We start from the raw sequence: 18,072 nt of genomic DNA, 5'->3' as shown, positions 1-18,072 counted from the left end.
CAGCATCACTGTCTGACTGAGGCTTGTTATAATAAACCTCTCTCTGTGCCGTTCATCGTTATCTAAATCATTATATGTGTGCATGTAAAAAAAGCTAGAGAATTAATATATTGCGCCTATAATTTTGACAAGTTGTGGGACTAAATAAAAAAAAAAACCCTGTTAAGCTCTTCAGCAACGCCCAATTGTGGCCCCGCCCACTGCATTTACTACAGCCCTTTGGGTCCTCGGGGGAGTCTCCCTGCCAGTCTTTTGTTTTAAGGAGCCCCATTGGTTGAAACGCACGTACATCAAGTGTTAAATCCCTGCTGCTGGAGCGTGATTGGTGAATGTGGACCGGTGGGCGTGTCCCAGTCCTCAAAGGATTTTTCCCCGGAGTGGCCAGACGGGGCTGGGGGCACACAGGATGGCAGAGCTAATACGAGTAACTAACGGGACGTGCTGACCGGCGGATATCTTCTAATATTCCTTCTAATAGTTCAAGTGCTGGTGAGGTTCTCATGACACTTTTTACAACTAATATGAACATTATTTGTCAAATTAGTCAAATATGTGGTTATTTATGTTGGCTTTACTCTCATTTATCCAAAAAAACTAAGAAGTCGGACCGCTGGACATAAGCTAGCTAACCAAGTGGTCACTCGTTGCGGAGCCCACATTAGATGAGGAGGATAATGAGGAGAATCTTTGCATCTGAAACCACTTTAAACCTTCTGTTTTTTTCACCAAAACCACATAATTGACGTTTAAATCAGCTGTTGGACGTGTAGACCGAAAACGGTTCGTTAAATCTGAGAGTGAAACTGGCGGAATCCGATGTAGAAGAACAGATGTGGGTCAATCCATCAGTGACGGGAAGCGATGGTGCGGACCAGTGATTGATCCTGTGTGTTTGTCCATGTGTGTGTTTGTCCCAGTGTGTCTTTGTCCAAATGTGTGCTTTTGTGTGTGTGGTTGTCATCTGTGGTTTAGGGAGAAAGTGTGTGTGCTCGTTTTTGTTCCCTCATGAGGAACCTTTTTTGTTGTTTCAACGCTGACTTTTTCAGAAACAGTAGTCCTCATGGGGACCAAAACCTGGTTCTAATGAGGCTGAACCTCATGTGACTGAGGCTGTGGTTAAAGACTAAGGATATTAGGTTATGGTTAGAGTCAAGCACTGGTTAGGATTATGTTTAGGAGAAAAAGGTGTTGGTCAATGCAGTGTCCAAATAAGGATAGATAGATAGATAGATAGATAGATAGATAGAGAGATACTCCAGCTAACACCAATATACAGTATAAGTACATGTTATGAGTGTGCAGTTTGTGCAATGTCATGAGTGTGCAGAGGTTGGATGGAGGGATTTCGATGTAGTGAAATGATAAAGCGTTCTCTCTCTCTCAGAAAGAGCTATTGTGTTGTAAAGTCAAATGTTGGATTTGAAGGCATGAAACGGCAAAAATGGTACCCGGTCATCACATTACGTTCTTCAAAGTGGCATTCGTGTGATAACATTTAATCAGTCACACCTGAAATCTAACTGAAGTTAATATTATGACAGAAAAATAGTGTAATGACAGCTTTCAAAGAAAATATATGTCCAACATCTTGGGCTGTTAGTGGACAATTAGTTAAGTGCTGCAAAGATACAGCGGAGTCATTGCAACATAAGACACTTAATGGATGGATAGATAGATAGATAGATAGATAGATAGATATGCTATATTGACCCTTAAACAGAGAGAATCTTGAAAAAGTAATAACATTACCATATCACAACATTACATACATATGCCATCACATAAAAATTAAATTAAACCTTCAAAGCAATTTACATGACATTTCAGCAACCAATTTAGTTCATTTTGAGCTGAAATGTTATTTAATTTGTACATGATAGATACTCTGTTTTCTAGAAAAGACAGGTTAAGCTTACAACAAAGCTCCCTGGCTTATTCTGTGCTTTTACCCAAAGTGCATCACAACCACTTGTACCGTCCATGTTTCACTACAGATGCTCTTGAGTAATACTGGAACAAGGAGAAGCACTGTCACTGCAGAAACATCTTTTCTCAGTCATATTTGGGGCAGTATGACCTGACATAATCCAGGCTGCATTATTCAGAACATCAGAACAAGCTAAACAGTCGACAACACATGGAGCTGTAGTTGGCCCATAAATTGGTAATGGCTCCCCTTTCAGATCTTAATGGAGTTCTCACGTCTGTAGTAAAGGCCTCCTCTTTCCCGGTGGATAGAAGACGTGGGCATTTGCAGGAGTCACAGAGGAAGTGAACGCAGCCCCAGACTGTCACCCCACTGAGGATCAAAGTCATTTTTGTTGCTGAATCCGCAGTTCAAACGCTGCTAATGGGACACTTGAGAGGCTACCTGGTGTTTTGTACATGTTTGTTTGCTTGATTGCTTGCATGTGCATGTTACATGTGCACGGTGGGCTGTAATAATTCCTCAAAACACATGACAACAGAAGAAGCACGGGAGTGAGAATCTAATGTGTCTCCTCTCTGCTGCTGCAGTTGAAATTGAAGTTTGCTCATCCTGTCTTACTCCTGGGTGAGTGCTGGATGAAGGAGTAGTGATTACTTTTTATGCTTTCACTGCGAGAGTAAAGGGGGCCTTAAAGAAGGTCGATGAAGAGGAGGAGGAGGGGGAGGAGGATGCATGGGAGAGCTAGTGCTGTTGCCTTGTGAACGCAGCTCTATTGTCCCAGGAACCTTTCAGTGGCTTCCCCGAGGTCCCTGTTTCTACCCATCCCCCCAACCTATACACTCTTTTCCCCCCTCACACACATAAACACACACTCATTCATACTTTTGTCCACCTCTCAGTGTTTTCTCTCCCTCACACTGTCTCATTCACTGTCTCTTTTCGGTCACACGCTCTTATCCCACTCGCTGTCTCTCTCCCTCTCTCATTCACTCTCCTTTGCTTCTACTTTCTCCTCATTTCCCACATGCAGGCCCATCCCTCCTCCCACTCCCCCTGTGCCTCCGCCCCCCCTCCTCCCCTCAGCACCTCATTATTTCGCCTCATTGATGTGATTGTCATCCCAGCCAGACAGTAAAAGCAAAAACATGCAATCTTCTCATTTGCATCATCCCCTTCCTTTGCAACAAGAAGCACAGTGTTTCCCAAATGTTTATGCAGCGTTTAGACCGCTGAACCTAAGCAGCTCTTCCGCTCCAAAGCAGACCTTGGTGATTGTATTCATTGTCCTCGGAGGCGACATAAGATGGTGTAATTTTGCCTTTTTGTTTTCCCTCTTTGGCACGAGGCTGTTGAGGTTGGCAGGGGGTCACTAGCTGAGAAAATAGGGCCAGATGAGGACTCGGCTTGTGGTAATTGGAGAGGTGTCTCTTCTCTCTCATGGACAGCTGTAACGACAAGATCGGTAATTACAGTAGTTTCCTGCTATGACACTGATAACAAACCACCGCTATTTGCTTTGTTGTTTTTTTAACCACACTTAATTGACTTTTTTTTATTAGATAAAGATTCTCAAACAGGAAATAATGAATATTCAATTTGACTGAAAGACCTATATTTTATTTTTTACGATAGGGTGGGAATAAATTAGAATATCTAGTGCTCCCAAAGCCCAGACAACGTGAGTTATATTTCTACTACCTGTCAACTATTATTAGCCGTCTGTCAGAGTGCCAGAACTCGTGTGTCTCTCCAGGCTGCTTTTCCCTGAAACGATGAGGGGGTTTTGTTGGCATGGCTGCACAGGAAAAGCTCTGGAACTGTAACCAAGCATAAAAATAATGTGAGATGAGATTCAACTTTATTGTAATTAGTATAAATATGAATATAAATATAGTTGAGCGCTATAAATATAAATGTGGTTGGCAAGATTGAGAAATGATGTGCATGTAAGTGTTTTTATTGGAAGAGGGTGTGCACTAGGTTCCATCTGCCTCTTTTTTCTTTTATCGTTTGTCCTCCCCGCTGCTTCTTGAGCCGCGGCTGTATTGTTCTGGTCAAGTGTTTGGACAGGATGGAGAGATGGGACACGGGGAGGACCAGGAAACAGGAGCCAGACTGAGACCACAAAAACAGGAAGCAGGAAGAAGAGCCGATAAGATGGCTGCTTCAATGGACCCCAGTATTTCTCCTGCTTTGAGTATTTATCTGTAGTCCTTTCAACTACAAAGGTTCAGAGCATCCAACAAAGCCAACAAGAGTTTAATTTTGAAGATAGTTCAAATTGTTGTTTGTTTGGCCATCATATAAACTCAGATTATTATCTGGAGGAATTGATAGAGCAGATATGTCTCAGTTGGGATTATTTTATGTTTTTATTCCCATTTAACTTTGGCCAGTATTAGTCTATGTGGTTGGTGTTGACCATAAACACAAATCTGTGTGCGTGTTTAAAGCTTCCAGCTGGTCCAGTGACAAGATGGCCTGGGATTAGCTGGCATGCTGTATCTTCCAATCCCTAATGCTTTAATCTCTGCTGGTCACCACAAGTCTCCTGGCTTTGGGACACTGTTGGTCTTCACTGTTGCTTCTCTGTCAGGCTCAACTCATACTTTTGTGTTTTCACATACAATAATAACTATAAAGGAGGTGGACTGGATAAAAAGGATTGTAAAAAAAAAAAAAGTGTTACAAGCAGTGCGTTATAATCACTTTTGTATAGAGAATTATTATATAGAGAGACAGTATGGTGGTGGATATGGAAGTAATATTTATTAAAGGGTGATAATCTGCTTATAAATAAACAACATTTTACTAACATTTGAACTCGATCCAACTAATCCTGACAACATTGTTTTGAATCCCTGTTTTGGTTATTTAACTTTATTTTGAGCATGATTATGTGCTTTTAGAGACATTTAGAAACACATTTCATTGATTATTTTAGCAGTTATTCTCTTATTTGCTTATATAACTGAAAGAAGGTACTTAGAACTGATAGAACAGTATTAATATAACTACAAAGCCCACTTCTGAAACGATGTAACAGTTCGTTGGAAACAATTCATATCTTTGTTTTCACCCTTAATGTATGGAGTAGTATATGATTTTATTGTTTTTGTGTGGCTCCCTTATTTACTTCTATTAATCTATTACATAGTGAATATTAACCTGCAGCATACAATATCTATTGGAAAACCCTCAATTCGATTTTTCCGCTTATCGCTCAGCCCTAATATGTTTCCCTAAGGAAATTTCACATGGTCATGGACACTTTAGCAGAGCGGATGCTGTCTAACACCTGGTTTCTCTGTTACACACAGCCTTGTGTTTTTCTCCCCATGTTTCCCTGCAGTGTGAGTGTCGGTGTGAAGCCTCGCCATGCCACTGGTTAAGAGGAACATCGAGCCCCGTCACCTCTGCAGAGGGGAGCTCCCCAACGGCATCGGCAGTGAGCTGGAGTGTGTGATGAACAACACGCTCTCTGCCATCATCCGCCAGCTCAGCAGCCTGAGTAAGACACACATGAAGAAGTAGCTCACATTGTCTTTTTTACAACAGGAAGTTTTTGTGTCATGCTTTAAACTGAAATGTTCAACCTCCTCGGGCTCTAACTTCAACAACATCCGTGTGACGACAGTCCACACTCTGTGCTTCGCCTCTTTGTGGCCAGACAAGATCACATGTTTTCACCATTAATCCTAAAGCAGAGATTGATTTGGACGTTGTCACGGTTACAGGGCCTGGGGGGGTCAGTGGGCTAGCAGTGTGCTTCCAGCAGCCTCACACTGAAACATGTAATCCTTTTAGATGGCTCTGCGCAAATGAAATTAACTGGACAGCTGTGTTGCATGTGACAGTGAAAACATGCTCCGTGTGTGTGACTGTGTTTTGGTCTGTGCAGCACATAGTACCTACATGAGTGTTATGTTCCCTGCTGATGTATTCGACTGAGTTATTGCTCCACCGAGAGCATCAATGCTCACATCAATCTTCCGCGGCCATGTCCTTGTTTCATAACCCATCACCACTGAGCTGCGTGTTGTCATGGGACAGTTGCCCTTCGCCCATTTATCCTCAGCCGCACTCATTTTTTGCCCTCACTTCTCACACTGTTGAGAGTTCATTCTGTGTCACACCAGCACAAATTCAAACCAGTTCTGTTAACCCTACACTTTGCTGTGTGTGTTTCATATTGTGTCAAGTTCCTGTGTTGGGAGTGGGCCTTTCAACAACAGCTGTGTGGGTTAAATATAAACGATCACATGGGCCTGGCGGGGCCCATTGACAGAAAACACACACTGAGCATGTCTCTGTGTGTGTGTGTGTGTGTGTGTGTAAATGTCTGTGTTAGAAAAACCATAAGAACCCTCAAGAGAGGTCAGAGTTGATGGGGCACAGCATGCCGGATCTGTGATTCTTCCTTCCTCTAAATATTTTTCCTGCTGGCCATCCTGTCAGCGAGGAGGACAAAAATATCCCAAAACGTGGTAGTGTGTCTGTAAACCATATGACCATATATATATATATATATATATATATATATATATGATTCTCTTTACCCGGATCTTGAAAAAAAAAGGTCATTTTTTTAGTGTTGTCTGACTTTCCTGGAGCTTACAGCTCACAAATACACGTACACGTGTATATGTACAAGTACACATACAAGACCACTGTTGTTAAACCCATAGCAGGGTTTTCTGTGATGGTTCTCAGTCATTTTCAGGAGTTAACGTTATGCAAATAAACTTATAGACTCGACTCTAGCAACTCCAGTTCCTTATAGTTGACTCCTAAAAACCATAGCAGGGTTCATTTTTAGAGTTAGGAGCCAGGCCTGTATGTGGCGCTGGATCTACACCAAAAATGGAGAATACGTTGAGCATATACTTTTGAATAAGTATACCTTACAATGTATACAATCACAGAAATCGAGACAGAATGAAGAGAGCCAGGGCAGCTAAGGAAAGAAAATAAAAGTTATCATGGAACGAACAGACCAAACCAACTCCAAACACAAGAAGAGGAAGACTACTTCACAGTAGTAGCGTGTTGGTTGTTGCGATGAAAATGCAAGAGTGGTGTTTTGAGCTTTTCCTTACTCAGGGACCTGTTTCAGGGCTCCCAAAACTCACATAAAATGCCGATGCGATGAAGATTTAAGCGGATTCTCTGAGACTCGTTTTCATGCTGACAGCTCCTTAGGTACGGCTAATGGTGAGACTGCTGTTCATAACCAATGGACGCCTCCTCCACTCACCACTCCCTTTCTCAAGTGCATCAGGAAGCTATGGTGGCCTTCAGAGACAGCAAAGGATGCTGTTCGTCTTTGTTCATGTCATGAATAATGCATGTTCTGACAGGGTTAGTCTTTGGAGATGCTGTAAAAACACAACCGTGTAAGATGGCAGCCTCAGTAAAGCAAGGCCTTTGCCGAAAGTATTTTAAAAATACTCATTCTAAAGCTACACACACTTAATTATTTGTATTTTAAACATAGTAGTTTTGCTAGTAAATCCTCCTAAATAGCACACACTGGAACTTTATACACAGGAATCAACCCAAAACATAAACTTGACAGGACTGTGGTCTAATCTCCCACATGTTGCTGGTAAACCATTGAGTCTTTTCCAGCAGTGATAGCAAGTGTATGAAGGTTTAGTACATGGTTACTGACTCCTCTCAAGCCTTTGAGTTCATGAGTGTAAACATAGAGAAAAGCCTTACAGATTCTGTAAACCAGGGTCAACTTTGAATTGCTAAACAGTTCCACAGAAATGATGAAATAGTAAATCTTTCTCATTGGAAGCTGTTTATTATTCTACCTTTTACAGATGCAACAAGATAAGTGCTGCATACAATCATACACCTGTTAGATTTTGTATAAACTGTATTGAGCTCATATTCATGATGGTGATAATAATAAATTATTCATCAGGAAAGCATCTTCTGAGTGTCTGTGCAGCCATTTCCTGCACAGACTCCCAGACTTGTGTTTCACATTGTGTCATATTACCGGTGTATTGACTCTTTCTCTTCACTCTCTGTGGATTTTTCTTGGCTCCAGATCACGATTGCAAATCCTCCTGCTTTTCTCCTCATCATATCCCGTCTCTTTCTCCCCGTCTCCCCAGGTAAACACGCAGAGGACATATTTGGCGAGCTGTTTAATGAGGCCAACACCTTCTACCTTCGCGCCAACTCTCTCCAGGACCGAATCGACCGGCTGGCTGTCAAGGTCACGCAGCTGGACTCCACGGTGGAGGAAGGTGGGTCAGAGGGTAGAGGTCTAAGGGCAGAGGTGCAGGGGCTCATTACAATCATTTAATGTCAGCCTCATGCTCTATGACCTCAACTAAGATTCACAAATTCCAGTTTGTTAGAGAAAGTACATAAAGGGAGCAAGATTACTAACTTCACCGTGGATTTCTACCCTAATCTGCCCTAGTCCCACATAAAAAAAAAAGAAGCGAGCACCAGACGCTTTCGGAGGCAGTTTATGTTTAATTTCTCACAAAATGTGGAAAACAAACAAAGACATGCATAGAAATAAACAAAATAATAAAGATAAGTTTTGATTGTGAGGAAGGTACAAGCAAACAACATTTGTGTACATTTTCTTTGGTGTGTCGCAGCAGAAAGGAGCTACTTAATGCAAGAAACAACGGAAACAAAAGTCCTACAGTTGAAACAATGGCCAATTTTTTTTTTTACTCAAAAGGCAATATTTGCATTGATTTAAAATGATTTATGAATGGTTGCTGCCACATTTGAAAAACAACAAACATATATTAATCACTCAAGATTGAGAAAAAATCTGTGAGCCATCGGGATGAGGAAGAAGTCCTGGTAGAGGTTTAGCGAAACATACGACCTATCTGACTTTAAGAGATTTCCCATTCTTTATTTCAATTGTCACATTTTCCTCCCAACCCACTCACAATCATTTTTCTTCTCTTCCTCTTTTTGTGACGTCAGTTTCCCTTCAAGATATCAACATGAGAAAGGCCTTCAAGAGCTCCACCATTCAGGACCAGCAGGTGGTGTCCAAGAGCAGCGTGCCCATCCCTGTCAGGGAGATGTACAACCTGAGCGACAAGCCTCCGCCGCTCAACATCCTCTCATCGTACAGGTCAGTGTTCGTCTCTGGAACCACAGTCACACAAGCAGCCAAAAGATCATTTTTAGCGTTTAAATGTTGAAATGAGTGTTTTCTTAATTCCTCTTAATGATGTGGAAAGCCCAAACACACCGTTTAAATTAAATATTTAACTGTTAAACACTAACATTTCAAATTAAAACCTTATGCCAATAACATTTAGTGCAATATTATGAAACCACAAAAGCTCTATATATGCAGGTCTTGACAAAACCTTCTGTGTAAATTAACATTTTAAGTCATTAAGATATTTTAAAGTATGTCCCATTTCCTCCTGAGTATTTTCTTTTGTCTGTCCTGACATTTTTTGCTTCATCCATTTTCATACTTTAATACTCTGGCTCATGTGAGCGTAAACAGTTAACGAGATACAGTCTGTGTGACATTAATTAGGTCTTCTTAAATTTGACTTCACTGGCCCGGTTTAAAAGTCTGACCTACATTCACAGTGAAGCAGCAGATTTCCCTACCGCTGCTTTCATAGCCGTGTGTTTTCCACGACCACTACTTCAGGTGCATTACATATTTAGCACAGCTCTGCTCCTGTGAGAATCCATCTCCGATCCCTGACTTAGCACACGTTCCACTCTCCCTGGTCTTATCTCTCCTTGTCATGTCCGGTAAAAAAAATCCAGATCACCACCTTTATGTTTTATTCCCAACTGGATGATGAATGAACACAAAACCTACAATTGTGTTTGAAGCAGGGGACGGTGCATTGACTCCATTTCATGCAGGTTTCTCCACAAAGACATAATGTAAAACACGTCAAACTTTCTTTTTATTGTCCATTTCCGCAGAGACGACCAGAAGGAAGCGCTTAAATTCTACACCGACCCCTCGTACTTCTTTGACCTGTGGAAGGAAAAGATGCTGCAGGACACGGAGGACAAGAGGAAGGAGAAAAGGAAGCAGAAGGTATCATTCTGTCACAAAGATCTCCCATGTGACTCATTTACAACAATATATGTAACACATGGCAGTGTCTGTGTCATTTTGAATTTGTAATTTTGTTATTTCAAAGAGATTTTTGGTAAATTAGTCAAAACGTAATTTTGTTTTTGTATCTGTGGTTCCCGACCCAGTCTTGAATCTACCAAGGCTGAAGTTTGGCGTGGTTGAATTTTAAGATTGTACTTGCTTAGTGATAGCACCTTCAGCTGCTCCTAATTTTAGAGTTTGAATTACTGACCAATAAAAGTACTCGTCTAAAAATGTACTCAAGTTAAAGTAAAAACTAGTTTATTTAAAATGTAGTCAGAGTAAAAGTTACTTGGTTACTTTTTTAACAAGGTTGGGGCTCTTTCTTGTGTCGTGCAAAAAGGACACAGGGGCACAAATCTCACATGCATTGTGCTTTATTAAAGGCAAACATTTTTTTTACTCAGTAACGGATGTGATTTAAAACGTAGTGAAGTACGGTACTTCCAAAAATACTCAATTACAGTTATGCGAGTACATGTAATTCATTACTTTCCACCTCTGCAAATACACATATTTCTTATATGATCTTTAAATGATTAAGACTGTACAACTTCTAGTAGTAGTTCTAAAAAATTTTTTGTTACAGGAGCAGCGGCGATGTGTGGACGGGACATTGCAGAGGGAGGTGAAGAAGGTTCGCAAGGCCAGGAACCGCCGGCAGGAGTGGAACATGATGGCTCTGGATAAGGAGCTGAGGCCAGACCATCGACACACCATACACCGTGACCGAGGAGCTTCATCTGAAGGCTCCATGTCTCCTGAGAACAGGTTTGACAAAAATAAAACAGACATATACTGTATGTGTCTAGTCTGGAGGAGGTGAAGCTCTCAAGTTGTCTTCTGTCATCTCTTATCAGGGGTCACGGTCCCGAGCAGCACCACTACCCCAACGCCATGAACCACGCGGGACACGCCCACACTTACTCTGGCCCCCCGCCCAGTGTCCTGGCTGCCCAGATGGCCGCGGGACACGTCCCGCGGGGAGGCGGTGAACATGATAACAGGGGCAGGGCCATGATGGCCTATCAGGGCGGGACACTGGGACGTTCTCACCACCACCAGGTCCCACTGCCTCCCCCACCCTCTGAGGCTATGAACGGTGCCTCTATGTCCCTCCCACCTGCCGACTACAGGTAAACGCACAACCCAAACCCAAACCTATTGCTGCTCATCATGTTCAAATTGTGGTAATATGGATAGTTTTCTTCCCTCAACAAGGATATTTTCTGTTTGTTTCTGCAATTTTCCATTCTATATGATCCAGAATAATTTTTGTTGCAAGATAAAAGCTGCTCCATCTTTAGTTTTTAAACTACTAAGTTCATTGTGTTCCCTTTGGCCAGTTATTTATACTGTAATCGTACTTCTCTCCACTTCATTTAGACTTATTCTACCAGACTAGACTTATAAATTGTAAGTTTTGTTTTTGTTGTTATCCACAGCAACAGTCAGTGCTTGGGTAAACGAACCCTTAGCACATTGTTTTCTTCAAAAGAAAAGATATGATTAAAAAAGCCACTGAGTCAACAGCAGACAGGAAATGACACACATACACTTAATCTCACTGTTAATATAAAGATAGTTCATGCTTTTATTAAATTTGATAGAATGCTGCCACCTAGTGGGTTATTAACTCACTGCCTCCTTGTGTAACATTAACCACAGACATTATTTTTTTCTCTTCTAATTCTTTGTCCTTATTATTTTATTTATATTTATGTTCAGTATGGACGGCTACGCCAACACTGGTCCTCCGCCGCCTCCGCCCGCACCTCTCATCCCCTCTGCCCAGACTGCCTTCGCTTTACCACCTGGGGGTCTGATGTCTCCCGGACCAATGGCTGGCGCCGGCGGCTACGGTCCGCCCACACCACCTGTGTCTGGAGTGCAGACAGCTCCACCTCCTCCCGGTCCTCCACCCCTTCCACTTCCAGCTGGTGCCTCCTTCTCCACAGCCCACATGATGTCCTCTGTGCCCGCTGAGCCCTCAGTGGTCAACGACGCCCGCAGCGATCTGCTCGCCGCCATACGTATGGGTGAGAGTCACCTTGTGACTATAATTATGTGATGTGTCTTTTTAGGTTTTCTTTGTTTGAATAAGGTATTAAGTTTTATAAAAACACAAGTGAAAATGCAACAGTACCAGTTTAACAACAGCATGAAATCGGAGGATTGAATGTAGTTTAATTAACGCGGATTAAGAGAAAAGATTAGTTGTAAAGCATTTACTAAGAATGCAGCTTTAGTAAAGTAGTAAAGCTGCATTTTTATTGCTTTGTAAGTACACGGTAGATAACATAATTCACAAATAGCTAAAATTCTGTGTTTTTGCCTTTAAGGGTTGCCAAGAGGGTTCTTTTAAAGATTAAGATTACATGTGGGAGAAAAAATGTGTTGTAAATATTTTGGCACTTCCTAATCTCTCACACTTGAATGGATCAGACAGATTGAAACTAATCCAGTTCAGACATATTATTTAAGCCTCTTAGTAAAAAACTATAAAAAACAAGAACGAAGTAAAAACTGAAAAGCGAAATTTATAATTATTTTCCAAACTTCTGTATGTTAAAGATGAGGAATGCCTCTGTTTATCAAACATGAGCTTTATATTTGTTGAATTAGAGTGACAAAATAATAACTTTCTTCACTTGTAACTATTACTTTACTCTTTTTTTTTTTACTTTGATGGCATTAATAAATGTAATTAAAGTACTTTGTTACTAGGTCAAAATAACTTGATCGGATAGCAGACAGATATTGGCGTGCTTCACTATGAATGGGCTGTAAGAATGTCAAGAAAAATCAGCAAAACCATTTTAGCTGAGTCATGTTTGGGAGAACAATATTTTTGAACACAGTTGGAGAATTATGTCTTCAAAATGAGTTGTTCACAGTTTCATACATCCATAAATGGTCTAAAATGACACAAAAAAGTGGTATCGGGACATCCCTACATTTTACTTCTTCCTTTAATTACCATCACGTTTTACACTTTATGACTTGAATGGGAGTTAAATGTATGAATGTGCACTTGTTGTCACAGGCATCCAGCTGAAGAAGGTGCAGGAGCAGCAGGAGCAGCAGGCAAAGAGGGAGCCCGTCGGAAACGACGTGGCCACCATCCTGTCGCGGCGCATTGCCGTGGAGTATTCCGACTCCGAGGACGATTCTGAGCTGGAAGAGAACGACTGGTCTGATTAACACACACGGGGAAAAACCAGGAGAACCACTGCACACACACACACACACACACACACACACAATCAGTCCATGTCACACTCACTTGAAGGAATGCGCACACACATACACACACACACTGCTACACCTACATACACTGTAGGTTGATATAAGCTGAATGGTCCAAAACTGGAAATCTGGGGGTGTGTTCAACATGTGTAAACACTGTAAAGAGACTAGTCATAGACCTAAACGCTGACCACTCTGTGAACCATTAACAAAACACTGTGAATGCACCGCCCCCCCCCGTCATAACACTTTAGACACCGTGTGAAGGTGATAGTCAGAGCTTGAGAGATTTATAGACAAATTAGTAACTTTTCCTCTTGAGCTAACCAATGTACTTGTCTTTCTTTTTTTGGAAAATGTTTTTACTCAAAAACACAAGTTTATAACACGTAGACGACAATAACGGGAAGTGAAGAAGTGATGGGAGAACGAAGATGAGAGGGTGAAGTGTTAAAAAAGTCTTATTGATCCATAAATATGAAAACTCATCAAGGTGTCACCGCTCTGTGGGAGGGGCCAATGTATATGCTAGTGTGAGCTGTGTAACCTTTAACCCAGAGGAAAACAAATAAAAATTAATAAAATGATGAATGAAGGATATCATGACATGTCGCTTTACTGATCCACTGTCTGCGTATGGACACACAGTTTCCATGGTGACGGTACAACTAAGAAGGGAGTTGCCAGGGAAACAGAGGAAGAGTGCGAAAAAAAGGGGGGGGGGTGAAAAAAATCAGTCAAGGCAGGAGTTTTTATGCACAGCACATGTTTGTTTTAATACAAAATTAACAAGATTTCTCAAGTGAGTGAGCTAACCAAAGCAATTAAAAAGTACGACTAACACCTTGGAAAAATACCACGTTCACACGGAATAAGGTTTTTTTTTGTAGTTTTTTTTTTTTTTTACAATATCTCAGTTAAGTTAGTGCATGTTGATTATCATTAATACGTTTCGTTTTGCAGATACTTTTAATTTGTTGTGCCATCATTTTCATCCCCCCAAAAAATAAAGTGCATTTCACATTGAGAAACTACGCATACGTCTACACAAGATGCTGTTACTGTGGTGCCGATATTTCAAAACACACACACTCACACATTCACAGGCCCTTGAGTGTTTTGATATTTAGCTCTAAATTAGTAACCGTCACAGAGAGACGCCGCCTCCTCCCATGAACAGGCTACACACAGGCTATTTTCTCCAAAACCTGTTGCTTTACACACATGCGTGAAACCGTTCGGGTACAGAGAAGCAGTGTGTGTGTGTGTGTGTGTGTGTGTGTGTGTGTGTATGTGTGTGTGTGTGTGTGTGTGTGTGTGTGTGTGTATACACAGAAGTATTACAATCCAGCATCACAGTCTCGTCACTATTCTTGGATACAAAGCCCTTGTTCACACCTTGTTCATCCACGGGAAAATCTCGACCACAGCGATAACATTCGCCGACATCTGTGAAGACAACTCCACTCACAGTTGTACATTAACCAGTGCATACTGAAGCAAGGAGAGTAAAACCCCCCAACAGGACAAATTATACATTAACAGCTGATGTGGAGAAATGTCACCCCCCCAGTTTGACTGGCTTTGGTAGCACCATGCACGGTGATATAAAGTCTCCCAACTCCCCCTCTTCTGCATGCCTTATTTACAGAAACAAACGAGTCAGGAGGAGGAGGAGGAGGAAGAGGGGTGGTATCAGTTATCAGTTAAACAATTTCTAACTACATTCAAAAAAAGCCTTTACAGCGCCATTGTTATCGTACAGCATAAAATTCCCAAAACGATACAGACACAGGCCAGACGGAAAGTGGAAAAAAATAGAAATTCTCAATGAAATATAACAAAATAGACTTTTCTTCAAAGGTAAAGGAATAAGAGTTTGTGACGTGCCAGCCTGACCCTGTCGCTGCCCGTCAGAATCAGGGTTCAGTCCGACACGGTGCACAAGTTCACAAACACAGGCTACGTTCCAATGTTCAGAAGAGCTCTTCTTCAGCTTTCCTTCCTCCTCCTCACCTGTCCCCCCCCACACACACACATTGCACCTGATCTGAGGCCAAACAGGATGAAGAGTGGGAGCTCCTCCAACGACGAGAGGAGGCAGCGAGGAAGGAAAGAAGAGGCATCATCTTTATATTTGGAAGTGGCCATTTTTAGCTCATTGAATCATTCAGAGGTCACTTAACGGACACCCGCCCTCGATCGGACTAGATTGATTTAAAGTAGTGTAGAACGCTAGTGATACAGAAAGGAGACGCAAATCCACCAGCAGGACTCGGAGACAGAGTCCCTTTCACTTTGGCTTGAAGTGCTGGAGCGTTCACGTCCAAGTCCTGTCTCCTGTTTTAAAAAAAGCTTTAACAAATACGCACGCACACGAGGCCACTTCTCTCAAAAATTGACAGGAAGACTGGCAGCATTTTCCCTCCAAGGTCAGGGAGGGTTCAACAGGAATTTATATTCCCCAGACCTGTTTTACTCTCCCCCACCTCTGCGGGGGAGACAGATTATGGTCTGCCGAGCTGCTGGATCACAAACACACACACACCCAGAGGCCATGCAACACATACTATGTGCACAAAAATCCCCAGATCAGACCACGCACTGAGGCTTGCGGTTGTGACACTCTTGGGGCAGCTCGTACGCTCACAAAAAGGCAGAGGTAACAACAACAACAATAACAACAACGACAAAAAAGACATCCCAGTGTGACAAATGATCAAAGCCTGATTGTGGGTCAGAGAAAGCACTGTGGAGGAACGAGGCAAATGAGTCGCTTGATCTTTGTCCACATCTTCCCCCGGCCCAGGAGTGATTATGCTGCCACCCTGCTTGAAGAATCACTGGAGCCCGTTCAGCGCACCACACATCCACACCCGAGCGGCCACTCTGCAGAAAACAAGTCGCGGTGGAACAGTGGATGTTATTGCTGACCAAGTATTGCTTCACATCTAAAAAATAACTACCATCCGTTGGCTAGTTATTGCTGACATGGATGAGGAATCAGCGGGCATGCTTTTTCCTTCTTGAACAATGGGTGACTAGCGGCGAGCAGCTGGTGGGTGGGTGTTGGTTTGAGCTTCCTTCATATGCGAGCTAATTGATCGCAAAGTGTGATCAAAGCAGAGCTTTAGGGTACTCTGCTCGGAACACTGCGGCACAGAAACAGAATTATTAGAACCGCGGTGACGTCAGGATATTCGGCCTCCAGTGGTTTATGTGACCTACTGTAGTGAAGACAGCAGGAAAAACAGGGGGATCTATGCTACTTGCATGCAAATTACACCGAGGTGAAACGTGCAGATCTGATGTCTGGTGTGAGGCTCTTTAAAGGGATAGTTCAAGGTGGTTTGATGAGGTACAGTACAACAAACTGTTAGCACTAACTTCACCGAGTGTGTCACGTTTAGTGCAGAGAATCACAACATTCATCACCAAGAGAAACACAAGGTTTAACAGAATTTAGTCACCTAACAAAAGGCTCAGCCAATGAGCTCGAGGCTTATCCTGCTTTATCTCACTCTCCCACACCAAAGTCTCAGCCTGGGAGCTGTTGGTCCACTGCTGCCTCCTTTGGTTAAGTTTTCAAGGACTTCAAACACAGCAGATTAACACAGAACTACTGTGTGCCGTGATGGAAAACTGCTTGTTTGTCCAGATGTTGATTTGATGATTCTATAAGGCGAGCTCCTATTTAAGTGTTTTTTTTCCACGCGTCACCACTGGCAGCCGTGTCTTCTGCGACACGTTCAACAAAGTTAGTGCTGACAGTGTGTCCGTACCTCACACACTGATCGTTTAAATCACTTAAAAGAGCCAAACAAAGGCCAAAGAAACTACATCAATTCAGATTTCTGCCTCTATATCATTTTGTCTGTAGGTTTCTGTTTGAAAATTCCTTTATAGGATATTCATTTTTATCATTTTACTGTGAAAATTCCCTGATAAATAATTTCAATTCAGGAAGTAAAAGTGGGGAGTTTATGGTGGTTACATAATCCAACAAGTCTATACTATGTTTAGTGCCTCCATATTAATAAAAAATGGAAGAGAGAGGGTTAATGGAGAAGACTGAAGGAGTGTGTGAGTGTGTGTGTGTGTGTGTGTGTGGGGTCCCCTCCTGGGGCTTTGTCTTGACACTCTTAGACACACAAAAAAAAACCTATATTCGTACAATCCAGAGAGAAAAGGAGAGGCAAGGAAGAGAAGAAGGAGGAGGAGGTGCGGCTTGATTTCTTTCTTGGTGTCGGTAAAGGACGCGAGGCGCGGATCAGGGAGCACCAGGTCTATTTATAGCTCTCCACGGCTGTTTAGCTTTCGACGCACGTTCAGAGTGCAGCAGCAGCAGCGGCAGCAGTAGAGAGCCGGGATGATGCTCCAGACAGGCTTTACTCTTTACTCTTTTCAACCGCGGCCGCTCTCTCCCTCACTTTCTCCTTCTCTCTTTCTCCCTCTCCTCTCCTTTGTTAATCATCCGCGCGCTTTTACGCACGCACAAAGGCGCACAAACTCATCATAAACCCCCCTCCCCCATTTGAGCAAAAACAAGCAAGTGCCATCCAGAGGTCTGGTGCCATTAACTACTGTATATGCAAACACTGTATATACATATATATATATATATATATATATATATGTACATGTACACATGTACATATATACATGTACAGCTGCTGCCTGGTGTAACATGTGATGCACTCAGTGTTCTCTGCACATCAGTGGAAGGGCGTGGCACAAGCTGAATGGGGGGAGGAGG

At 42.3% G+C, this 18,072-nt stretch overlaps 1 protein-coding gene across 1 annotated transcript; it reads left to right on the top strand.

Annotated features, from left to right (window-relative positions):
- Window positions 1-379: 379 nt before the first annotated feature.
- Window positions 380-13,916, top strand: wasf3b (WASP family member 3b). Its single transcript, XM_044030913.1, has 9 exons — window positions 380-489; window positions 5,283-5,441; window positions 8,062-8,196; window positions 8,906-9,059; window positions 9,887-10,004; window positions 10,657-10,838; window positions 10,928-11,203; window positions 11,796-12,106; window positions 13,114-13,916. Exons 2-9 carry the CDS (start codon window positions 5,309-5,311, stop codon window positions 13,269-13,271), a joined length of 1,467 nt encoding a protein of 488 aa, XP_043886848.1. The 5' UTR covers window positions 380-489; window positions 5,283-5,308; the 3' UTR covers window positions 13,272-13,916.
- Window positions 13,917-18,072: the final 4,156 nt, after the last annotated feature.

Source organism: Solea senegalensis, linkage group LG1, assembly GCF_019176455.1.
Source record: "Solea senegalensis isolate Sse05_10M linkage group LG1, IFAPA_SoseM_1, whole genome shotgun sequence".
NCBI classification, from domain to species: domain Eukaryota; kingdom Metazoa; phylum Chordata; class Actinopteri; order Pleuronectiformes; family Soleidae; genus Solea; species Solea senegalensis.
Note: the sequence above shows the minus strand (reverse complement) of the source record. Positions and strands in the feature narration are given on the sequence as shown.

Coding starts and splice junctions, on each gene's coding strand:
- wasf3b (XM_044030913.1), top strand. CDS start 5,309: ATGCCACTGGTTAAGAGGAACATCGAGCCCCGTCACCTCTGCAGAGGG. Junction 9,060..9,886: donor AACATCCTCTCATCGTACAG/GTCAGTGTTCGT, acceptor CCATTTCCGCAG/AGACGACCAGAAGGAAGCGC. Junction 11,204..11,795: donor CTCCCACCTGCCGACTACAG/GTAAACGCACAA, acceptor ATTTATGTTCAG/TATGGACGGCTACGCCAACA.